At 42.1% G+C, this 26,062-nt stretch overlaps 2 protein-coding genes across 2 annotated transcripts; one reads left to right on the top strand and one right to left on the bottom strand.

The window, feature by feature from the left end:
• The first annotated feature begins 4,461 nt into the window (after positions 1-4,461).
• On the top strand, positions 4,462-9,410 carry XBP1 (X-box binding protein 1). Its single transcript, XM_079151411.1, is given in 6 exon segments — positions 4,462-4,752; positions 5,790-5,886; positions 6,962-7,090; positions 7,818-7,877; positions 7,880-7,963; positions 8,262-9,410. Coding segments are annotated over 6 exon segments (1,167 nt in total). The 5' UTR covers positions 4,462-4,513; the 3' UTR covers positions 8,820-9,410.
• Positions 9,411-12,288: 2,878 nt separating this feature from the next.
• On the bottom strand, positions 12,289-25,387 carry CCDC117 (coiled-coil domain containing 117). The gene is made up of 5 exons (XM_079151434.1): positions 24,929-25,387; positions 24,235-24,285; positions 19,339-19,563; positions 17,721-17,858; positions 12,289-15,175 (listed from the first exon to the last, which is right to left on the bottom strand). The coding sequence occupies exons 1-5, from the start codon at positions 25,108-25,110 to the stop codon at positions 14,938-14,940; spliced, it is 834 nt and encodes a 277-aa protein (XP_079007560.1). The 5' UTR covers positions 25,111-25,387; the 3' UTR covers positions 12,289-14,937.
• Positions 25,388-26,062: the final 675 nt, after the last annotated feature.

Raw genomic sequence — 26,062 nt, 5'->3', positions numbered from 1 at the left:
TTTTTATTTATTTATTTTTTTAGAACAATTTTTTATTCACTGATAAAGTCTATTTCTATATGTCTCCTCATTTATAGTTCATTTGTTTTATTAAAAAGTAAAACCTTAAAAAGGGAGAACAGTTAGTCTCTGATTCATCTTCATCTTGACTAATCTGGAAGTAATGAAGTTCATAAGTTTCTTTGTCAGAAGCAAGTACATGAAACCCATCACGAAGATTATTCTTAAGATGTATCTTTGCAGGCTGGGGAGATAGCTCAGTTGGTAGAATACTACTTGCCTTGTAAGCACACAGGCCCTGGGTTCAATCCCCAGCACTGCAAAAAAAAAAAAAAAAAAAAAAAAAGATATTTCTTCGTAAGATAGTTTAAATACCTTAGAGAACTTTCTGTCAGAAACAACTGTGCTTTTATTCTTTAAACATTCAATGTGAACAACATTCCTGAGATTTTGAATTTTTCCCTTGACTTTAACCTTCTCCCTCAGAAATCGTTCAAAATTCCCAGAATAAAAAATTCCATCTTCTACAGGACAAGCAAGGTCCAAATTAAATTTCCAAGAAGCCCAAGGACTTCTTCTCTTTCTGCCACAAAATTAGCAGAGTCATTTTGACAGGCAGCTGTGTGATCAGAAAGCCTACTCTTGAATCTTAGAATAGTTGAGTCTAGGTGATTAATGCCTGCTACATACATCTACATCCATTGATAGTCTTTTGTTTTTGGTACTGGAAATTTAACACAGGGGTACGACATCTTCAGTCCTTTTTTTTTTTTTGAGATAGTCTGGCTAAGTTGCTTAGAGTCTCACTAAATTACTGAGGCTGGCCTTGAATTTGGGATCCTCCTGCTTCAGCCTCCCAAGTTGCTCAAATTATAGGTGTTTATCACCATGCCTGGCACATTGCTAATTTATGTCACATATTTTCTTTATACTAAGTAAAGTCAAGGAAAATATTTTGAGAGACTTATGTATGTTATGAATATATTCGACTGTCAACTGAATGACATTCATCTAGTGATCCTGAAAGAACCAGACCACCATGACCTTCCTGTACTCCATGATTAAAAGAATTGAGCTCACCAGGCTGACATCACCACTTCCCTCTTCTCAGTTGCACTATTTGCAAAGAGTCCTTTAAAAAGAACCCAAGATCCCTAAAGTGTGTCTCATTCGTGAACACCCACATTCTTTCTCCCTTTCAACGTGTATTCTGCTCTATTGCTTGCTATCTTACATTAATCTCTCCACTTTCTTAGATAAATCTTTTTTTGCGTCCTGAAATTCCTTTCTGTGGTGTAATCAAGAACCTGCCAGGAGCGCTAGTCGTGCTCTGTGGTTCCAGCGGCTCAGAAGGCTGAGGCAGGAGGATCACAAGTTCAAAGCTAACCTCAGTAATTTAGCAAGGCACTAAGCAACTCAGTGAGACCTTGTCTCTAAATAAAATACCAAAACCACCCCCAAAAAACAACAAAAAAGGGGGGTGCCGGAGATATGGCTCAGTGGTTGAGCGCCCTGGTTTCAATCCCAGGTACCAAAATAAAAAAGAGAATCTACCAGGTCCAGGCACCCTGGCACACACTTGTAATCCCTGTGACTCCGGACTCAGGAAGCTGAGGCAGGAGGATTGCAAGTTCAAGGTTAGCATTAGCAACTAGCAAGGCCTAAGCAATTTAGTAAGACTCTGTTTTACTAAAATAAAAATGAATAAATAAACAGGGCTGGGGATGTGGCTCAGCAGTAAAGCACCTCTGGGTTCAATCCCCAATACCAAAAACAGACAAACAACAGCAACAAAACGAAAACAAAACCAAATACCCAGAACCTTCCAAGGCTGAGTTGAGTCTCTCTTCTCCCCTTTGGGTGACCTCCTAAGACCCCTTTCCAGCGACAATGCCATAATTTCAACATTAAATCAACATTGATCAATAAGATATTTTATAATCCTTTTTAAAATATTGTCTTCAAACCCAATATGTATTTCACATTTGTAGCACATTTCTTTTTTTGTTTTGTTTTGTTTTAAATTGTGGCTGGATACACAGAACATGAAATTTAATATTTTAACCACTTCTAAGTGTATAGTTCAGTGGTATTAAGTACATTCATATTTTGGGGTGTGAAGCACAGTTTAATTGAGAGTGACCACATTTCAAGCACTCAGTTGTTAGTAGATATCATGGAAGACAGAGCAGCTCCTGAATTTTAGATTGTTGCTTTTTCTTTTCTTTTTTTCTTTGCATTGCCAGGGATGGATCCCCTGCTTTGCAGGTGCTAGGCAAGGGCTCTCTCAGCCCCTAGATGTAATGTTTTACTGGTTTATTTGATCATCACAAAAACTGAGAACTTTGTATTTTACATATTTTATAGTTCTTATCATAGGTAAATGTTTAAAAAACATTAATTGCATCTGACACAAGAATTATCAGACTGATCTTGTACAGAGAATATGAAACTGATCAAGGATTTATAGTTGACCATAAGAGTTCATGGACAGCAGTTCACAGTGGGCCAAATTACTGTTTTCAATGTGATGTTAAATGTGTGTCCAAAAGATAAAAAGTCTTGGAAAGAACTGGGGGAAGTCAAATTCAACACTCCATTTCTGTCCCTGTTAGCCAAGAACAAAGCAGAATCCACCAATTTTTTTTTCTCCTCTATTCCCACACCTCCACAGTTACTCATTTTTACCCTGATGGATTAACAGGTACTGCATGCATCTTCTTTTTATGCCTAAATGATTTAACTTTTTTTTTATATTTCCCTGAGATTTCATACACACCACTAGACATTCTCCTGGCATTAATAAATGCTAACTTGGTCAATAAAAGGATGCATGACATAATTACAAGATGTTCCTCAGAGCCTCACAGTTTTATTTTACATAAACTTGTAGGTCTCAACCAGAAGACACTCTCAAAGACTTCTCCCGAAAGATCCCAGAGGCCAGGGTTGAGTCTCCTGGCATCTGGAGGCACTTTTAGCACCCAGTAGCTCATAACAGATTAAAGTTTAAAAAGAGGCAAGTTTCTTTGTCCTGAAGAAATTCTGATTGCCCCTACCTCTTTTCCGACCCACAGAAACAATGTGTGCTCTGCACCTCCTGAGAGGGCCAGCCCAGTTTAAAGAAATAGTTCCCAATTTTCCTATTCCAACAAGGAAGAAGAAATACATGGTGGGATGCTCATAGCCCAGTCCTGGGAATAACAAAAACTGTGACCCATTACAAAAGGTCTGGATATTAAGAGGTGGACCTTCTTAGTTCCTTCTCCGTATTCTGTTCCCTGTGGATAGAAGAATTAGGAGCTAATCTGACTTAATACACTAAACAATTACTTAGAACTGTGCCGTTTTAACACGTTCACTTTCTGCATAATTTCCCACTTCCACCTATCGGTTTTTAGGAATCTTTGCATCCCTAGAATCCAAAATACTGCTGAACACAGAAGAGGAAGCCACAACCACTTTTTTAAAAGTTTCGCTTTGAAATACCAAAGGAACTGAACATTTTGTTAATTTGCTTTTTTTTTTTAAAGGTGAACATGCATATGTGAGGAGGAGTTGTCTCAGATTTTTCCATTTTAATATGTCGTGTGCCGAAATTGTTCCCTTGCTGCTGCCTGGAGACCCCTCTGTCACAAGCACCTGGCACTCTTTCTGCCACAACCTCTCGGCTGGAGCCTGGAACCTCCCTGAGAGCGAAAGGGGTTCAAGGTAAACACAGTCTCCGTTTTTACGCGTCATTTAATTTCTCGTCATTAAAAAAAAAAAAAAATGATGTGGGGTTGGGATGTAGCTCAGTGGTCAAGTGCTTGCCTAGCACGAAAGAGGCCCTGGGTTCAATCCCCAGAACCGCAAGATAAGAAGACAAAATAACAATGCGGAGTCAGAGCAGAAAGTGTAAAAATGCAAAGAAAAACTAAGCCACATGTACAGCCACCACCCGGAGATACTGCTTATTAGGCCATCTCGATATGGGACATGTGCACTCATTTCGCGGAATTTCCTTCCAGGGTTCCCCCCACAACCACAACCCAAGGCCGGATCTGCGATCCGTCTCTATTTTCCGCTCCGCGGGGCTGCAAGTGACGCACGAGCTAAAACTGTGCCCAGCTTGAGGTCATCATCCGGTGTCTCGGCAAAAAAAAAAAAATTCCCGTCTGGAAATCTCTCGGTTTGAAATTAAAGTCTGGCCTTTCGGGCACAGAAAGCGTCAGCCCAGGGAGGACATCCGTTTGTTGAGGACGCCATACCAGCCCCGGGCCCCCCGAAGGTCCCCTCTGTCCCCGCGGATCCCACGCGGGGTCCCTAGCGTCCTCTGCCCAGGACCGCGGCCGCCACGCCGGACGTCCAGGCCCCGCCCCCGGTGGACCCGCAGGACCAATGGGCGGCGAGCTCTGCCGCGCGTCACGCGGCGCGGGCCAATCGCTTTCGGCCACGACCCTAGAAAGGCTGGGCGCGGCGGCGCTGGCGGCTGGGCGGCGGCGGCGCGCACTCGCGTAGACGGTCGTGGGCCATGGTAGTGGTGGCAGCGGCGCCGAGCCCGGCCTCTGGGGCCCCCAAAGTACTGCTTCTGTCCGGCCAGCCCGCCGCCGCCGCCGCCGCCGCCGCCGGAGCCGCGGCCGGCCGGGCCCTGCCGCTCATGGTGCCGGGTCAGAGAGGGGCCAGCCCGGAGGCGGCCGGCGGGGGGCCGCCCCAGGCGCGCAAGCGACAGCGCCTCACGCACCTGAGCCCGGAGGAGAAGGCGCTGAGGAGGTGGGCGAGGGGCCGGGGTCTGGGACAGACCTGAAGCCCTGACGCTGGTGGGGGCGGGGGCCGGGAGTTGGCCACCCTGCCGTTCTCGAGCGCCCCGGGCCTGGCCGGTCCAGTGCCAGCGTGGCGCGGGGCAGGGAGGGGCAGGAAGCCTGTACTGACCGGATCCGCCGTGCAGGGTGGAGTCCAGGGCTAACCAGGCCGGTTTTCATTACTTCCCTGATTCATTAGAGAGGACTGGAGCTGAGGATGCGGGCATGTGTTACAGATCTTGCTGTGTGACCACAGAACGGTCGCTCAGCCTCTCTGAAAACGGGGGCTGTAACATGAGGTCGATTCGCCTCTTCTCGATTTACCTAGTTCTTTGGAGAGGCGCAATGCTGAAATGACAGCTGTTGAAAAAGCTGGGAGCTCTAAGGCTCCGTGGTCAAGCTTCGTCAGTGGCCTTAGAACGAGAGGAGTATATAATGTGCCTAGCACTTAGTCCTTGGCAAATGTTCATTCTTTTATGATCATGGTGCCTTTTTGTGGTGTAAGACATGGCTCCGCCAGCAGACGGGTCCATTTGTCAGAACACCGCCTAGGATCTCAACCCCAGGGCAACAGCCACCCGCCTCCGGCAGCCTGAATTGGGTTTGGGGAGGGAGAGCTTGTGTCACAGCCATTGCAACCTTCACTAGATGTAATCGGTCCAGGCTGGATCCTGGGTGAGGGAATTGGAATCAGGAAGCAGCGGGGGAGGAGAGGGGGCGAGAAAAGGTTCTTATGATGCAACATGAATTGGGTTTGTGTTCAGTCCTGATGCTGTGGCCAGGATGAGACCGAGATGAATGACGCCATATGGGAGAGAATAAAAGCAAGTCTTCAATCTAGACTGACAGAAGGCTGTACTCCTGGTTTTATAGAGGGGAGGAGCCTGAAGTATTTTACCATTGTTTTGCCTTATACTGTAAATTAAAATGAAAGTACCAGCTGGCCAAATTTTCAAAAAAAGACGAAATAAGTTTTGAGATGACTCAGGATGGTATGTTCCTTCTCAGGAAACTGAAAAACAGAGTAGCAGCACAGACTGCCAGAGATCGCAAGAAAGCTCGGATGAGTGAGCTGGAACAGCAAGTGGTAGATTTGGAAGAAGAGGTAAAACTGCTTAAGCCCAAACTCCTACATGGTGTATCCTTCCCTGGTGGATATGCTGATATTTGCTGTCCGACCCAAGTTGTTTCAGCCCCTTTCAAATCTTGTTGAATGTGTAATTAGAAGTTTAACTGGTCTAAGTTAAGTCTAAGTTAAAAGTTTAACTAGTCTAAGTTAAGATAGGTAGTTGAAATGAGGAAACTTGTAGAGATTGGAAGTGATTGACCCTCTCGTATTTGATGCTACATCTATCAACAGTATGTAGTCAGTAAATGCTAAGAAGTTTGTCGGGGCAGAAAAGAAATCATTGCTTTAACTTTAGATTCTTTCTGGCTTGGCCAACAGTTCACTGAAGTTCCCCTTTCCCTTCTAGGATTCACCTGTTAACCTAATCTTAAATTGCTGCCAGTTATACAGCTTAAATATGCAAGGATTATTTGTTCTTTTTTAATTTTTTTTTCCTTTTTTTTTTTGGTTGTAGATAGACATAATACCCTTATTTTATTTCCTTTTATGTGGTGCTGAGGATCAAACCCTGTGCCTCACATGTGCAAGGCAAGCATTCTGCTGCTGAGCTACAGCCCCAATTTAATGTTGTTTTCATTACTGTTTATTTTTGTGGTGTTGGGGATTAAAGCATAGCCTTGTGCATGCTAAGCAGGCACTCTATGAACTGAGCTACATCCCTAGCCCCTACACTGTTCTTTTTAAAGTTTGAATCACTTCATATCAGTTTAATTTTTTAAATATATTTTGGTATTATAGTCCATTGCTACTGTTTTTAACTTCAGTTCAAGGTAAAATATCTAAATTAGAGCTACAAGTCATCCTTTGTTGAAATCTGTATTTGTAGTTAGAGGCATTGTGTTATTTTTGACCCCACGAAATGGCATTTCTTAAATAGCTTTTTCTTCTTTCATAATTATGACCAGCCTTCTAATACCTACTGTGAACAAGTATATATATATGTAGAGTTTTCTAGAATTTCAAGAAGAAATAAAGCTTGTAGTAAAGCTTCAGATGGATTCTTAAGTCAAAGAATTAGATGCTTAATAGCCTCTTACCAATTTTCTTACAGAACCAAAAACTTTTGCTAGAAAATCAGCTTTTACGCGAGAAAACTCATGGCCTTGTAATTGAGAACCAGGAGTTAAGACTGCGCTTGGGGATGGATGCCCTGGTTACTGAAGAGGAGTCAGAGGCCAAGGTCAGTCATTTTTAGTTGGCGTCACATGTGAGAACTGATTCCAAGTGAAATGACCTAAATTATGTTTGCTTTATGGATCTCTGATGAAAAGCGTTCTTGAGATTTTTCTTTACTTTTATGACATTTCCAGGTAGGCAGGATGTCCTTTCTTTAATGACATTTATTCATTTTTCAGGTGGGTAGTGAATAGTACTAAGTGCTAATAATTAAAGTAAGTTACATGGTTCTCTCAGAATAAGTACTAACAAATGCAGTAGCCAACAACATGCACCATCAAGGCGAACCAGAGTGAGAGAGCCTGTCAAATCAGACTACGATTATGGTAGCTCTTTGACGAATGTGAGCAGAGAGAGGATTTGCTGTGAGAGGGAAAAAGAAGATGGTGATGGATGGGTTTTAGTCTGTGGATAATGGCACATTCAGTGATGGTGCCTAAATGGTCCAAGATTGGCAATAGGGGATTCCAGGCTTAAATCACTATGGAAGGTTATTGTTTAGGAACATTATTATTAAGACTTATCAATTCTGCCTGATTCTTTGCTTGAGAGGGAAAATATATCACTGTGTAAAAAAAATCAGTCATATCTTCTTGAGATCTGAAGAAAATGGAAATAATAATGGTAAGGGAAAAGATTCATCTCTAAAGAATACTTTAACTTTCTTGAGAGCCTGGTGAGCATTTCCTTGGGGACGCATGAGTGTTTATTCACTTTGGTCTTCCTCCCAGGGGAATGGAGTGAGGCCGGTGGCCGGGTCTGCTGAGTCCGCAGCACTCAGACTACGTGCACCTCTGCAGCAGGTGCAGGCCCAGTTGTCATCCCCTCAGAACATCTCCCCGTGGATTCTGACAGCGTTGACTCTTCAGATTCTGAGGTAGGAATCATTGTTTTACCAAGAGCTGTATAACTGGTTCATTCCATGCACCTGATGTCTGACATCCCTAACCAGATAGATGGGGGCAAAAGTTAAGTTTTAGTGGAGCTAGAGATGAACATCAACAGCCTCCTTAGTTCTCAGAGATTTAGGACATGGATAAACAGGCCAATTGAGTCCTAAGGTCATCTTACAGCCTAAGGACTAGTTTACCTGATGAAGCCCAGTACTAAGAGTGTTATTAATGGACTCTCAGGTACAGTCTAATAGTTGCACTCTGGTTTTTTGCCTCTTGCAGTCTGATATCCTGTTGGGCATTCTGGACAACTTGGACCCAGTCATGTTCTTCAAATGTCCTTCCCCAGAGTCTGCCAGCTTGGAGGAGCTGCCAGAGGTTTCTCCAGAAGGACCTAGTTCCTTACCAGCCTCCCTTTCTCTGTCAATGGGGTCGTCATCAGCCAAGCTGGAAGCCATTAATGAACTAATTCGCTTTGACCACGTATATACCAAGCCTCTAGTCTTAGAGATGCCCTCTGAGACAGAAAGCCAAACTAATGTGGTAGTGAAAATTGAGGAAGCACCTCTCGGCCCCTCAGAGAATGATCACTCTGAATTCATTGTGTCGGTGAAGGAAGAACCTGTAGAAGATGACTTCATTCCAGAGCTGGGTATCTCAAATCTGCTTTTATCCAGCCACTGTCTGAAGCCATCTTCCTGCCTGCTGGATGCTTATAGTGACTGTGGATATGAGGGCTCCCCTTCCCCTTTCAGTGACATGTCCTCTCCACTTGGTGTGAACCATTCTTGGGAGGACACCTTTGCCAGTGAACTCTTTCCCCAGCTGATTAGTGTCTAAGGACTGTTGCCCTTGTCCTTGACTCTTAACACTGCCTGGAGGAGAGGAGAGAAGGCTGAAGAAAGCTGTGCTTTCTTCAGAAAGCCAAAGTAGAGGGCATAGAGTCCTAGAGAATTCCTCTGAAGTATTTGTCTATTCAGACCTCATAGATGACTCCAAGTATTGTCTTCTCATATCCAGCAGTCCAAGGTATTCAGACATTTACTATAAATTAGAGCTACAACTTTTGAGATTGTACTTTTAAGGGCAGTAGTTTGCCCTATGATACTTATGTAAGGGTCATCTGACAGGTGTCTTAGACAATGGAATTTATGAATGGCCTTTTATCAGTTTTTCTTTCCCCTTCTCAAGCATCACAGCTTGCCTCCAATTTTAGGTCCTTTAGTTTGCTTCTGCAAGCAGAGAAAACACCTATCTGAAGGGGCTCCTTTTTCCTTATGTACAGGTTCAAGTAAAGATCAAGAATCTTATGAAATTATAAAAATTTACTATGTAAATGCTTGATGGAATCTTTTTCTGCTACTGTAGCTTCTGGAAGGTGCTTTCTTCATTTATTTAAAACTACCCTTGCAAATTAAAAAGTGCAATGCAGTGTCCTTGTTCTTTGATTTCTTCTAGGACGATAAGTTGTTTTTTTTCCTCTTTAGATGCCTCACTGTTTCCCATTTATCTAACTAAAGTAAGCATGTCACTTTCTAGAGTGACTGCTGGCTTTTCCACCTTGATCACTGACTTTCAATTCCTGTCTGCCATAATGCTATAATCTGCAATTTGAGATAGTTCCTTCAGTCTCATTGACCAGTATCACAGTAAGTGGCAGAGCTAGAACCCTATTGTATTGTACTGTTTTGGGAATGTTAAGAGGGCATACCATCAAAAATCAAGATTCTCTTGCCATTATCACAGGAATTTAGAGCACTTCCTGGATTTAAAAAAATTTTTTTGGTTGTAGATTGACACAGTACCTTTATTTATTTTTATGTGGTGCTGAGGATTGAACCCAGTGCCTCACACAAACTAGGCAAGTGCTCTAACCCTGAGCCACAGCCACAACCACAGCCCCAGCATTTCCTAGATTCTGCCCTCTGGTTTCAACTCTGCCATTGGTGAGCTAGGTAACCTTGTGGGGGGATACACCATCACTTATGCCATTGTAGGCACCTGAAAGTTTTTATTTCCTAATCCACTTTGGAAAGGCTTCAGTCTCTCGTACTTGCACAAGAGTTTATTTCACAAAAAATTTCTGTTCAAGAACACAGAAATGTTAACAGCCCCACTTCAGACTTGATGACATCATCCTTCATGGTGCATTTTTTCCTTGGGAATTCCCTTATTTGTAGAAATTATTTCACCTGTACCAGCAGATGAAATTATTCTATGTCCATTTAGCAATTAAATGGCATGTTACTTACAGTTATTAAGACTGTATATGGGGAGGTCAAAGTGAATGAACCAAAAAGGAATTCAGGGAGTTTCAAGCAGCAAGGTAAAGCAGGCTATAGCTTAGACAAGTACAAAGGAGTGTGTTGGTTGAGGCGACTGGAAGTGGGTCCATAAGTGGGCTTGCAGGCAAGTCAGGCATAGATACAGCTGCCAGAGCCCAATCCTACTACTCAGCCATGCGGGTTTACTCAGGCTGTTTTATACTGCAAACATAAGGATGGCCTCCAGTTGTCCTCATGTTTGAAAACTATCTTGCCCAATTCACTCTGAGAACCTGAGGGCCAAAAATCTATTTAGGGATTACATAGGCTAGTGCAGTTATAGATGCATTTTTGTCCTACCACAATAGTACAAACATCTGGAGGTTGAGGCTCAAGTCATTTACATTTAATGGCATCATGAAAGAGGCAGCTGTGCCAACAGGAGAGGCCATATGTAACTTGAGTAGTTTATCAGGGTTTTCATTTCCTGCACAGATGGGCAAGAATTACTAAACACTGCTCAGCCCTGAGAAAACACCTGGTATTCAAGGACATTTTCATATTGAAACACCAAATTGAATGGTTATAACTAAAAATTAAGATCTTTCCGTAACACCAAAGCAAGATCTCTATTAAATGCAAAGGGGTGTCTCATAATTAAGATTAAAGAATCAAGTGACAAGATGCCTGTGTGTCATTTCCTCATTTTTCTACTAGATGTGCTATTGGAGCAGAGACAACTAGTGGAAGGTAATACTGCCTATTCCAGGAGTATTTTAAGAACTTTTGTTTTGTTTTTTGTGGTGCTGGGGATTGAACCCAGGGCCTTGTGCTGGCAAGGCAAGCACTCTACCAACTGAGCTATCTCCCCAGCCCTCCAGGAGTACTTTAAAGTATCAAATTCTAGCTTAAGAATCTTTACTTTTGTGACTTAAAGTTCATCAGGGACTTTAAGGCAAAATGGATGTTGAAAGACAACATCACTGTTCACTGAAGCTGAAGTCTAAACACTATTTTAACTACTTCACCTCTAAAACACCACTGGTAGTCTGAGGAATCAGGGAATGAACTGAGGTAGAATATTTGAATGAAACTGATATACACAAAACTCTATTTCATCAAGGAACTTAACCATTGCCTGAACTACCTCTTCTTGGCCATACTGAGATTGAACCCAGGGGTGTTTTACAACTGAATTACGTTCCATCCGTTTTTTTTTTTTTCCCATTTTATTTTGAGACAGGTTTCACTAAGTTGCCAAGGCTGGCCTCACACTTGCAACCCTCCTACCTCAGCCTCCTGAGCTCGAGTAGCTGAGTCTGCATGTGTGCACCACTGGGTCCAACTCCAAACCATACTATTCCAATAAAATCTAATGACATCTTAGGTACTGCTACAAAAAGATTCTATAAAATCATCAAGTAGAAAGAACACGGGACCCAAGTTGGATTATAATACTAAATCATCACTATCTACTTTAGGCTTTAGTTTCTAAACCTGTAAGCTAGATAACTTTTAGTATTATTTTTAATTTTGGTTAAAAACAAAACAGCATCTTTTGCTTCCTGTAACTACAAGCCAAAGATAACTTCCCCTCACCAACAAGTCATCAAAGAATGAGGACAAATACGCAAGCCAACACTGCCACCCAGTGACCTGTCAACTCTTAAAGAATAACCTGTAACTGAACTTCATAGAATTTTTCTATTACTCATTCTTACAGATCCCAAACTCTGTGAACTCAGAAACCATTTCCAATTCCAGAGTTGAACATTTTTAACTCAGTCAAGACTGCCTTCTAACACTGACAATCCATAGCAGTGAGCTGCTCTAGGCATGAAGCATTCTATGGGTTTTAGAATGGCAAAACATAGTCTGCCTCACACTAATCTCAGCTGTGAAATTTATTTTTAATCCAAAATACTCATCCTTTCATGACAATTTAAGTTCCTCACTGACATGTTGTTTCAATTACAATTTAGAGGAAAGCAGAGAGATCATCTATTGCATTTACTTAAGTGTAGGAATACAAACATCTCAAAAAGTCCAAAACACTTAAGAAGTTTTATTGAAAACGATAAAATACAGAAACACCAGATTCTCATTTTAAAGTAAAAATGACAGCATCTTCCAGAACTTTCTTAGTACTGCACCAAAAACAAAACCAAGTTCCAGATCCAAAAGAACAAATGAACCCGCTGGTAAATTTTTCTCATGGTTCTAAGCCCTACCTTTGTTATTTTTCTAAATTTTACATTGTACCTGGTTCAAGAATGAGTAGTATATAAGAAAACTGGTTAATAATTGTGAGAACTGGACTTTCTTTAAAAAAAAAACAAAAACAAAAAAAACAACGAAAAAAACAAACAAAAACAAAAAACCACACACACACACACACACACACACACACACACCCTACTCAAACTCAGAGGAAAATATACATTTGTTCATTAAAGCTCGCCTGCTTTATTTTTTCTCTTCACACATTAGTATCTTAAGCCAATGTTTGATCCATGCTGCAAAAACTGTACAAAATTAAAAGACCTGTTAATTCCTTAGGGAAACCTTAAGGCAAGCAAAAGCCTTATGTTTTAAAAGAAAAATAAAATGCATTAGGACGATGGAGACGGCTCAGATGAGTAAGCACCACAAGAATGATGAAGAAACTTTTTTGTACAAACATATGCAAGAAGATAAAGTTCAAAAAGAAGCATTAAACATCCATTTTCCTGCAGAAATAATTACGTCAGATAACCTGACTCAGAAACAAACTGTTTGGATTTTAATTAACAGAGTCTCAATTGTCCCCTATGTCGCCCATTGTATCAGAGCCTTGTTTGAAGCTCTCCTTTCCTTCTCACGGTGCAGACCACTGACCAGAGGCCTCCCCAACAATTCCCACAGAAGATAATCTTGGTGTGTTCTGGATCTGTCTTTGGAAAGCTGCCATCCACCCTAACACCAGGACTAACTCCAAACCCCAGGAAGTCCTTTCATGTTTTTGAGTTGTACTAAAAACAAACTTTTTAGCACAGAAATTTCTTTAAGGCTACAAACTTTGCAAGTTGGTCCCATTAAACAATGACCTCAAGGCAGGAGTTTTTCAAACTGCATGAATCAAACACTTGCACATTTCAACAGAATACAGTTTACATTCATCTCTAAGTTTGAGATTAAGAAACTATTAGCTGGTTTCCAACTGGTTTCAATACTGGTTTGAAGTCTGAATAATTTTACTGTGTAGACATTAAATATTTTGTTTAAATATTAAACATTAAATCTTTTCCTGACTATCCAGACAGAAATAGAGAAAGCAGAAACAACAGGCAAGAGAAGAAACAGTCTAACAGACTTGTGACTTCTACACCATCTGTAACAAGGGGAGGGATTTCAGTATGGGTTTCAAAAATGCCTGGAAGCTGGTTTCTATAAATTCACCTCTACTTGGCATAAACAAATTTTTTCTACAAAACGTATCTGATTCCTACAAAGAGGGAAGAAACCAGGAAAATAAAAAGAACAGCGATGGTCTCCTGTTGGGTGATGAAAGGGCCAGTACTACACTATTACACGCATTTAATAATTTATAGTGGATGTTCTGTAGCAGTAAAGGAATTGTCATTTTACCTTGCACAGAGTTCTTGCCACACAGAAGAGCTCTTCCTGAGAAATTAAAAACTTTAATCCTGGCTATTCCAAAAGGACATCTTGAGCCCCTGGTTTAGGTACTCAAGAAGATAAAGATTTCCTGCCAGCAGGAAGCCATCCTCTATTAACTCTTAGGCTTACTGCACAATAGTTTAAGCACCAGACAAATTGGCTATTTCATAAATTTCAATGTCACTTGCCCATATATTGTTAATCATTCACTGTTTTTGAAATTAACATTTAAAAACTCAACTTGCTAATACTATCTTGCCTTTTTTTAAAACTATAGAGGTTATCAATGTTGGGTTCAGCTGACACTGTACTTCCTCAGGCTTAATTAAAGGATGCTTCTCTCATAAGCAATTTGCAGATGGGTTATCTCACATTCTTTTTAACTATCAAAGTTAATCAAGCTGTAAACACTGAACAACCTGGTTTATCAATTATGCAAGGGAGATCAAGGAGCAACATTAGAAGGGAAAACCTTTTCTTCATATTTTCATTGCATTTATCCGAGGAAGAGAGGAGCCACAATGCTATTTATAGCCAGCTATGTTAGATTGACAACTAATATACACATTTCACAGCCTCTATTAAATTTCTTATGAAGAGGCTTAAGCTAATGCTTTCTTTCCTCCTCCTCCCCAATCACATATAGTCACCACTGTATACAGCTCAAATCCACAGGCTAGGCTGTGACTCCCCTTTTCAACTCAAGAATGTTCTCAAAGTGTATGAATGGCTTACAAAGTGACAAATGACTTAAGTAACCCTTACACATACAGCTTCCCTACTTGCTTTTGAAGAGACTAACATTCTTTAATAAGCCTGCTAGGACACTGCTTTTCCCTTAAGACAAGCTTCCTTGGCAAAAAGTTGAAGTCAATAAATGGCTACCCAAAATGAGAGTCCCACCCCAAATCACAGGTGGAAATATTATTACACCCGTTTCATAAAACTTTCAAGTCCCTATACTATGCAAGTAGGCTCATTACTAAACAAGGGAGCCTTCTAAAATTTGACAACTGTAGTGTAGAAACTGGTTTCTAGAGTTCCATCTCTTCTTCTGTGCTAGCAGCTGTTTCCAAACTATTGTAAAGAGGCATCCCTGTTTGCCGAGGTTCCAAGAACAGTTCAGTTCTCTGTGGGAAGGCAGTGCCAGCAGCTGCATGCTTAGTTTGGCTCTCTCCCGTGTAGTTCTTAGCATCAGATGATGGCTTTGGCTTATCAGAAAGGAGTTCAGGGAGAGGTTTCCAGAGCACAAGCTCCATGGAAGGACGGCTCCTAAAATACAAAATACTGATTTTTATCAAAAAAATTTAGGACATGGAAGTAAAAGCTGTATATTGCAAAGGTACTGTTTGCTACCTAATACCTTACAATTTAGAACCAATGCCACCTAAACAGGAAATTTAGTACAATACAGTTCTGTAAGTTAGTTTTTCTTTCTTTTTTTTTGGGGGGGGGGGGGGGGCGGGGAGGAGTGCTGTTTGGGGGATCAAACACTAGGGGCTCACATGTGCTCTACCACTGACCTATATCCCTAGTCCTACGTATATTTTTAATCAGACCAACTAGTTGTACTGATGCTGTGATTAGAAATACAAACATCCAATGTAGAAAATAGAGCCTTTGATTTAATGTCATATTTTTTGTTGTTGTTTGGTATTGAACCCAGAGGCATCGGTTCAAGCTACATCCTCAGTTTTTTTTTTTTTTTTTTTTTTTTTGAGACAGGGTCTTAATAAGTTGCTGAGGTTCCTTGAAATTGTGATCTTCCTATTTCAGTCTACTGAGTGGTGGGTGGGATTACAGGTGTTAACCACCATGTCTGGCTAATGTTATATTTTTAGTGGCAGATGTGGGTCACTATCCCCGAAACCCCACGAGTGCTGAACCCAGGGCCTCAAGCATGCAGAGCAGGCACTCTATCACTGAGCCACAGCCTCAGCCCTGCGGGTAGATGATAGCAAATCATTATAAATAAAAACAGCGGACCAACATATTGAAGTATCTCACATGCTTTTGGCTTAATACAGTTATGAAGGACAATGCTTTGCAGTTAAGCTAAAATGACTTGTCACGCACATAGTCATGTATTCTCCCAAACCTTCATGGTAGTGCAATTTTCTAGAACCCAAAGGCTAGCTTCTGGAAAACTGCCAAGAGCAGCAGGTGCTCTGTTTTAGGCTGGAGGGCAAGGTGACCTGCTAACTTTTGGTTAAACTATTTGCTCTCCTTTAGGACTAGGTAGTTAATTATAAACCCAAGCCAGGGCACTGACACATACCTCTGTGATCTAACACCAAGCAGCAGCTGAACTTCAGTGTCAGAAGGCAACAGTGCCTCATCTCTTTGGCCTCAAGGAGACTAGCATCCTATGAGGCTCTTTTGGAAAACCAAAACTTACCTTCCTTGAGTACCAAGTCTATCTACCGTCTTTTGTAAGCATTATTTAAATGGCACTTCAAAACTGGTCTACTACTTTATGGAGTATATAATGACCACTTGAGATCTTCTAAGCTCAGGGACTGGAGGACTATGGAGCACATCATTAGTGTGTGTGTGTGTTTTTTTAAAGAAAGTTTCCTTTTTAAAAAAATCTTTAAAAATTTTTAGTTGTCAATGGACATTTATTTATTTATATGTGGTGCTGAGAATCAAACCCAGCGCCTCACACATGCCAGGTAAGCGCTCCACCACTGAAGCCACAACCCCTTATATATTAATGGATCCCCAGGGCCACTTAGCTTTTGAGGCTCTTGTGTCTGCTTCCCAGTTTTCCTTCCTTGTCCTCTGCTGTAATGACTACTCCTGTATCAGGAGTGAGTTTGTTCTGTTCTCACTTGTTGTTTCTGTTTCTACTCTGATAATCTAGGCAACCAGAAAACTGAGCTCTTTAAACTATATTTTACCTTTTTTCCCCCCATGGCACTGGAGATGGAACCCAGAGCACTCTACTGCTGAATCACACCCCAAGCCCCTTTGTTTTTCTTCTGAGACAGGGTCTCATTAAATTGTGAAAGCTGGCCTTGAACTTGTGATCCTCCTGCCTCAGCCTCCTGAGTCACTGGGATTATAGGCTTGTGGCCTGGTTTAAACTATGTTTTAAATTAAGAGCAAAAGAGCTCTGCTAAAGGCCCTGGGAGGCTATACTCTTAGCCAAGAATATGGGCTCTGGTTTGTGGCCTCTGTGAAAACTATTTGGACTCCTGGGACACTTTCTTTGCTGCTTAGGTCTCTCTGGTATTTCTGGAAAACAGAACCAGATAAAGCAGAGGTTTCAAAATTGGGTTCCTAAATCCTAGTACTAGAATTTAAGAGAATGGACTCTCTCTTGTCCGTCTTCCCATTTCCAAATATTAAACTGCAGTGCATTTCAGGGCTTCACAAAGAATCCAGGATGAAGGTAGCAAGGTAGCCTCTCCTGCATACTTCAAACTCCTGCTTGCACAACACTGTGCTCACCCAAAATCAACTAAGAAAAAGTCTGTCTCCAACCTGGGCTAAATATAAATCCACCCTGCCTTCACTTGCCTGGTGATCAGAAGATGAAGAGTTGACTACAACAGGATGCAGTGTCTAGACTAGCTACTGTGTTTTCCTTTCAAGATCATAATTAAATGGAATCTAGATATCAAAACTTACATAGAGGGGCTGGGGTTGTGGCTCAGCAGTACAGCACTTGCCTAATTTGCATGAGGTACTGGGTTTGATCCCCAGCACCATGTTAAAACAAAACACAGCAAAACAAAACAAAAAAATTAAATTAACAAAGGTATTATGTCCGTGTACAACTAAAAATATTTAAAACAAACAGAAAACTTACATAGATTCAATCATCTTCTTCGTAAAGACTTCATCAAATTCTCTCTTCAAACCTGTTTTCATAGTGTCAGAAAGAACAAGACTGGGGAGATGGTTAACATTTCTGTCAGCCTCGACTTCTTCATCTTCATCAATTATTCTAAATAAAGGCAGGAGCAAGGAAAGAAAAAATATTTACTCAAGCTAACATATATTCTTCTAGTAACTAGAAAACATTTTGAACATTCCAAAAATAAAAAAGATAAAAGCAACAGGTGCTATAGCAAAAGATCAAATTAGGCTATATCTCAGTTAAAAAGAAAAATCTGCATGGTGGCGCACACCTGTAATCCTAGTGGCTCAGGAGGCTGAGGCAGGAGGATCACAAGTTCAAAGCCAGCCTCAATAACTTAGCAAGACCCTAAGCAACTTAGAGAGATCTTGTCTCTAAATAAAATATAAAAAGAACTGGGGAGGGGCTGGGGCTGTGGTTCAACAATGGAGCACTCGCCTAGCACGTGTGAGACCCTGGGTTTGATACTCAGCAACACATAAAAATGAATAAATAAAATGGAAGTATTGTGTCCATCTACAACTAAAAATATTAAGAAGAAAAAAAAAGGGTTGGGGATATGGCTCAGTGGTTTAGTGTCCCTGGGTTCAATGTGCAGTACAAAAAAAAAAAATCCAAATAATGACAATGGAAAAAGTATGTATGGAAGAGTTGTTTAACATTTCATTTCGGGCTGGGGTTGTGGCTCAGTGGTAGAGTGCTTGCCTGGAATGCGTGAGGCACTGGGTTCCACCCTTAGCACCACATAAAAAAGAATAAATAAAATACAGGTATTATGTCCACCTAGAACTAAAGAAAAAAAATTTTTTAAATTCCATTTAATAAAAAAGTTTTATAAACAATGGAATAAAATCTGAAGAATGTGTCCCAGAGAACTACCACCTCATAAATCAAATATTTGTAGATAGTAAATAAAAATGCTTATTACAGTTCTACAGCAACTCGCTTTAACATTTAAAAATATTTTTTAGTTGTCGATAGACCTTTCTTTAATTTTTTAAAATATAAATTTTTTTAGTAGTAGGTGGACACCATACCTTTATTTTTCATGTGGTGCTGAGGATCGAACCTAGGGCCTCACATGTGCTAGGTGAGTGCTCTACCACTGAGCTACAACCCCAGCCCCTCAATAGACCTTTTCTGATTTATTTATATGTGGTGCTGAGGATGGAACCCAGGGCCTCACACATGCCAAGCAAGCACTCTACCACTGAGCCACAACCCCAGCCCAAAAGTATGTCATTTTTTGGGGGGACTGGGGATTGAATTTGGGGGCAGTAGACCACTGAGCCATTATCTCCAGCCCTATTTTATATTTTATTTAGAGACAGGGTTCTCACTGAGTTGCTTAGGGCCTTGCTCTTGCTGAGGCTGGCTTTGAACTCATGATCCTCTTGCCTCAGCCTCCCAAGCTAGCTCACTTCAACACTTAAAGCCTTTATTTTTATTGTCTTTCCGAGAGGCTGAGACTCACAGCATCACCAAATGGTCAATCAGACCAACTTAAAAGAGGAGAGATATTACAAAGGAATAGCAGCCAAATCAACTACATGTGCTGTCCACTTACCTGTCCTCAATCTCCTGAAGTCTCCTTCGGGCAACTTCACACTGTGGTTCTCCAGATGTCTGATCCATTTCTTCAAAAACAGCATCCAACATTCCAGGTACAGAAAGGCCACTAGTGCATGGATTTACTCCATGACCCTCTACATCCTGATGTGTACAGAGTATCCAATTATTAGGACCAGCACAAAGATCTGCTTCAGTAAGTCGTTTCTTTCTTACTGGACACCTGGGAGAGAGAAAGGAAGAAAAAAGGAAGGAAATTCAATAAAACCCCCAAATATATAAGTGAAATGTCTATCATCTCTATCTGTAAACAAACTCTTTATCTGGTTAAGCTACATCTTTTTCTCACATTGTGTTATTATAAGATGGAAAGTTATGCATTTCCCTGTGATTCCCAGTCTGAGATATTTTCTTCTTCTGTTCTTCACTAACTAAGCACTGACAAGATTTTACCTATTAAGAGTACAGCATTCATTGTGGAAACTTAAAAGTTGTCTTTAGTTTTTTGGTTCTGGAAAGATCAAGCAGGAAGCAAAGAAAAAATGACAAAGCAGCAATTCAGCAACGGCCGTATTTTGTTAACTGCTGCTGTTCCCTAAACACAGGGGGAAGTGATCTGGCACAAAGCCTACGCTTCCTTAGGGCAAAAATGTGTACCTCACCTGGTATGTTTCAAGTGCAGGTGATACCACTGATTTCTTAGTTCCTCCGAAATGTCACAGGGTATCATTAGTCTCTCAGTCCCTGATCAATAATGGGGTCCTCTTTTCTTCTACCTTGTAACATACTACCTCCATTTTCTCGACAAATTTGTAATTCACAGAGACCTTAGCATTCAAAAAACCCAACTTCTTTGTAGATTTGGAGGCTAGAACCTAGAAAAGTTCACAGTGATACTCCAAAGTATCACAGTAAGGTAATGAGTTGTGTGTTGGGGTCCAGATCCCAGAGCTCCTGAATCCTACTTCTATGCTATTTTCACTAAGTCTCACTACCTCCTCTGAGAAATTGAACTGCTTGTTCAAGCTTTTATTGTAAACTTGTATTTGCAAGAGTTTATGGCAAGTCCTGTGTTTAACTGAAAGCTATCTGAAGCAAGTAAAATATGTAAGTAGCCCTATTCTAAGTATTTAGACCAGAAGGATTTTATGGCCTGAGCATCAGCAAGTGCAATCTCAAGACCAGAACACAGTTTTTTAACCAAAAAAATCATTAATGGCTACCACAGTTTCTGATTTGCTAAATCAAGGGTCAAAGGAAATTGCATGTATTTTATAAGGGGAAATTTCTATTACTTATTAAGAATGAAAATCAACATTAAAGTCTCTGTCAATATAAAATCTGCCAGGTAATAATGCTCTCTTGGGACGGATATGGTGGTGCATGCCTATAATCCCAGCAGCTTGGGAGGGATTCAAAGTTCAAAACCAGCCTCACTAACTTACTGAGACCCTGACTCGAAATAATAATATTAAAAAAAGCGGGGTGGGGAGGTGGCTCAGTGGTTAAGGGCCCTTGGGTTGTCACCGGTACCACAAAGGAGATAAAAAAAAGATTCTATATACTAATAAAAGCTATGAATGCAGCAGTTGGACAGTGCATGTCTGGTAGACACCCAAATATATAGCTCCACCTCCTCCCAAGGCCTCAATCTCTCTATTCATAAAAAGTGGTTAACTTTTGTGGGGTTTTATTTTGGTGGTACTGGGGATTGAACAGGGCCTTCACATGCTAGGGAAGTGTTCTACCACTGAGCTACCCCAGCCCTTTTTATTTTGAGACAGTCTCGCTAAGTTCCCAAGGCTGGTCTTGAACTCATGATTCTCCTGTCTCAGTCTCCCAGGTAGCTAGGATTATAGGTGTGTACCATTGTGCCTGGCAGTTTTCATGCTTTTTAATTTTATTAAAGTACCGAAACTGTTTACACAACACCATTTCAGGGAGCCCAAAAAGATAAAACAGAGCCAAAAGTGGGCTGGGGATAGAGCTCAGTGGTAGAATGCTTGATGCAATCCCCAGCACCCACCACAAAGAAAAAAAAAAATTTTTTTTTGCATAACTCACACCAATTTCAATAAAGAATAAATATTATCTGGTCATGTGGTTTTTAAACTAAGGCAACTTTCAAATTTACTGTTTCATAAAACTATATACCAATAAGTTGAGAAAATAAAAGGTGTCTGATAGAAAAAAAAATTCACATGTAAAGTTAAAAAATGACAGGCAAATGTGAGGCAACTTTTTTTTTTTTTGTACTGGGAATTTAGTCCAGGAGAGCTTTACTACTGAGCTACATCCCCAGTCCTTTTCATTTTGAGACTGGGTCTCCCTAAGTTGCTTAGGGCCTTGTTAAGTTGCTGAGGCTGGCTTTGAACTCTTGATCCTCCTGCCTCAGCCACCGGAGTCATTGGGATTACACACAGGCAGCACCTGGCAACGAGGTCAACTTTTACAATACTAAATACTAAACTTTTCCTTAACAGAGACTTCTTATAAATCACAAGAAAAAACCCCAGTAAGTTGATAAAAAAAATTTGCAGAAACATGAACAATCTACACAAAATGAAATACAAATGGTTTAAGTGAAAAGATGTTAAATACTAATTAAAACAAGTGATTCAATTTCTTTCACCTTTAATGATAAAATTCTATGTAAAGTATATCAGACAATTTAATGGGCAATTACAAAATAAACATCTATAAAAATACCATATAAAAATACAGAACTCTGGGCTGGGGTTGTGGCTCAGTGGTAGAGTGCTCGCCTAGCACGTGTGAGGAACTGGGTTTGATCCTCAGCATCACATAAAAATAAATAAAGTCACTGTGTCTATCTACAACTAAAAAAAAAAAAGATACAGAACTCTGCCAGTATCCCCAAATGTCAATCTATTCCCTCCTTTCTGGAGGTACTCTCCTTCAGATTTTTTACAGTAACTATTTCCTTAAAAAAAAAAAAAAAAAAAAAAAAAATCACATATATAGGCAATCCTACAAAACAATGTTTAATTTTGCCTGCTTCTGAACTTCATATTAGGGAATTATACACACTTGCAATATTTATTTTGCTCAGGTTATGCTATGATACATAGTGTTGATCAGTACAATTTGCTTTTTTTTTTTTTTTTTAAGTTATAGATGGATACCTTTATTTTTATGTGGTGCTGAGGACTGAACCCAGTGCCTTGCACTACACATTCTAGGGGTGTGCCCTACAACTGAGCCACAGTCCCAGCCCCTGCTTTTGTTTTTTCTGTATAGAATTCTACTGTATGGGGGGCTGGAGAGAGAGTTCACTCGGCAGAGTGCTTACCGTGCAAGCACAAGGCCCTGGGTTCGATCCCCAGCCCCGCGCCAAAAAAAAAAAAAAAAAAAAAAATTCTACTGTATGGGGCTGCGGTTGTAGCTCAGTGGTACAGCGCTTGCCTATCACGTTTGAGGCACTGGGTTCTTTGATCCTCAGCACCATATAAAAATAAAATAAAGGTATTGTGTTCATTTACAACTAAAAATATTTTTTTAAAAATAATTCTACAGTATGAATTTGTAATTTGTTTCATCTACTTCACTCTATAGGACACTGGGGTTATTTCCAGTTCTAAGCTATCATGAACAAGGATGCTAGGAACTTTCTTGTGCCTCCTGATGTGCCAATGTATGAAGTTGGGTAAGGCATGCTCAGGAGGGGAATTGAGGGGTAAAAAGATATGTGCCTTCAACTTTGTTAGAGAATGCCAAACTCTTTCCCAAAGTGTTAACTCCAATTTATAACCTCACTCATAGTCTTTGAGAGTTCCTGGTGCTCTACATGTGCTCCAATAACTAGGGGTACAGTCCTCTACAGCATAATATGATTTCCCAAAAGACTAATGAGATTGAACACTTTTTCATTTGATTGGTCACTTGGATATCCTCTTGGGGAATTTCCATTGGACTGTTTATGAGATGCAACTTTTTAACTATCAATTAAGCAGCAATCAAACAGTTTGAAAACAGTTCGGTGAGAAGATGGAGAAAAAGACATTCCCACTGTTAACAGGAGTAAAAACTGTCAACAACTCTTGTTTAAAATTTAAAACCAGGACATTTTAAGATCCAGTAATTCCCTATCAAGGAATTCATTCAAGAGGTGAGGGATGTAGCTCAGTGGTAGAGCATTTGCCTAGCATGCACAAGGCCCTCCTGGGTTTGATCTGCAGCACCACAAAACAACAACGTCAACAACAAAGCAACCTTTCATTCACTTGCAAACACAAAAAAAACTTCAAAAGAATAGTCATGGTAGACTTGTTCATAAGAGCAAAATGTAGAAATAACCTAGAAATTCATTACTAGGAGACTGGTTATCTATACCTAGTCCCACAACAGAACTGCATTTACTGCTGACCAAAAAAAAAAAAAAAAAAAATTTTGGTAGAACTTTATGTGCTGATAAGGAACAAGCTACAGCAGAGTAAAATGAAAGACCAATGTGTTGCACACTGTGAACAGTATCTATGCCAAAAAAGAAAAAAGTATATACAATTACAAACTTGTCAGTTTTCAGATTATCTTCCAAAGAAGAAACAGGTAACAGGGTCGCCTCTGGGGAGAACTGAGAGGTACACGAAGGACTTTTCAGTATGTATCCTTTGGTTCTTTTACTTGATCTGTAATCCTAACAATATTAACATAGTTTAATATTCAAATATCACGACTGGTTACAGAGTAAAGTTTTCCTCGGCTGTGCCAGCCACCCCTTTTCTTTCCCCAAAAGGAAACCGATGTCACCAGTTTCTTACGCCCGCTTCCAGAGGCACACCTGTTTCACCTCGTCACCCAGCACAGAGTTTAGGACAGACCTACTTTACATCAACAGTGCCCACAAAATGAATAAAAGGCCCCTGAGACTTACTCGTCGTCCTCCGCCTCCCGCTTGTGCTTCTTTTTACAGTGAACGGAAACCCTGCTGGAACAAACAAAAACCAGTCACCTGGGAAACGGACGTGGGCTCGAGGTCCCAGCACCCTCTTTCTTGAGCCAAGCATCCTGCTCACCCGCCACACACCCGGGGTCCCCCCGCGGGCCGAGTGGGACGGAGACCGGTCACAAGGTCAGTCAGGTAACGCTGGCTGCTCCCGACCCAACCTCACACCCCGAGAGGGAGCCCTTGGCTGCGTCCGGGCAATGGGAGCTTAGGGAGCGCCACCGCGGCCCGTGGGCGCAGCCGCGTGCTCCGCACTCCTTCCCGGATCTCACTACGAGGACCCGTTTCTGCGCCCGCACTGCCCACGGGGAACCGGCGTCCGAGAGGCGCTGAAAGTTGTCACCAGCAGCGGCCGCGCCGCGGTCTGCCGGGGAAGCGCGCCGAGGGCGCCGAGGGGCACTCCGGCTCAGGTCGCCCGGCTTCCAAAGGGAAAAGTCTCGGTTCCCGGGGGCTCAGCCGGCCCGAGGCTCCGCCTGGACTGCCGGGCGGTGCGACCTCCGCGACTTACAGTTAACGTCTCCGGCACCAGCTCCTCCTCCGGACGCGGGGCCGGGAGCCTCCCGCCGAGGGCGCTGGGGAGGGTTAACGAGCCCGCCCGCCCCGCGCCCGACGGGCTCCTCACCGTCCGCGCGCCGCGCTCCCGCCGGGGCAGCTCGGGGCGGCGCGGGGTCCCGGCCGCGGGGCCAGCTCCGAGCCGTCGGCTCCCGGCGCGAAGGCCCGGCCAGGGAAGGCCGGCGACGGCTGCAGGAAGTCCGAGCTGCCGCTCAAGGGGAGGCCGCTGAAGGGCCGGCCGAGCGCGGCCATGGTCGGAGAGACGAGGAAGCTGCGACCGCGGCCCCGGCCACCCGCGTCCCCAGGTCCGGCAGCTGCCGCCACTGCGACTGCCGAGAGACGCCCGCCTCCGAGCCCGCTTCGACCCCACGTCACGCCTTCTAGAACCCTCCACCCCGGGCCGCCCAGGGGCACGCCGGGATTTGTTGTGTGTGGAGAGCCGCTGCCGCGAGGGATGCCGGGAGTTGTGGTCCTTGCAGACTACAAGCAAGATGGCTGCCCCAAGACTTGGTCGCTGGGGCTTGGGGCCAGTTATCTCTCCTGCCTCTAGTGTGGCCGCTGTTCGAATCCTCGGTCCTCAAGTAAGGTCCTTGTTCCTGAGTTTCCTCGGTAATGAAACGGAATAGTAACAGTACCTGTCTTCATTTGAGGAATGAATGGATTAAAGCCTCTAGGACTTAGCAATGTAACTCAGTGGTAGGGCACATGCTCAGCACGCACAAGACCCTCCGTTCGCTCCGTGGCACCTCAAATATATAAAGAAAAGAAAACATCTAGAGCCCTTAGAACACTGCCTGGCACACGTGCACTCCATATAACTGCCAATTCCTTCTGTGTTTTAATATAAATGAACTTGAGGTTACAACATGCAAGATTAGTAAGAACCTGAGTGTTTGTGAAAGGTACTGGCAAAAAAAGACTAGCCTCTCTCTGGGACATCAGAAATGATTGGCAATGTCTCTTGCTTAGACTTGGCAGACAGGCTAGCAGAGTTGGTCTACCCCCATCAGTGATCATGCCTTTGCGGGGAGAGATTCTGGATAGAACCCAGGGGTGCTTTACCACTAAGACATCCCCAGTATTTTTGTTGCTGAGGTTTCCCTAAGTTACTAAGGTTGACCTTGAACAGCCTCCCCAAATGCTGGGATTACACGTGTGTGCAACTGTGCTGGGCAGTCACACCTCGTTTTTAAAGTGTCTAGAA

Source organism: Sciurus vulgaris, assembly GCF_902686455.1.
Source record: "Sciurus vulgaris genome assembly, chromosome: 8".
In the NCBI taxonomy this organism is placed as follows: domain Eukaryota; kingdom Metazoa; phylum Chordata; class Mammalia; order Rodentia; family Sciuridae; genus Sciurus; species Sciurus vulgaris.
This window is presented reverse-complemented; position numbering and strand designations above follow the sequence as displayed.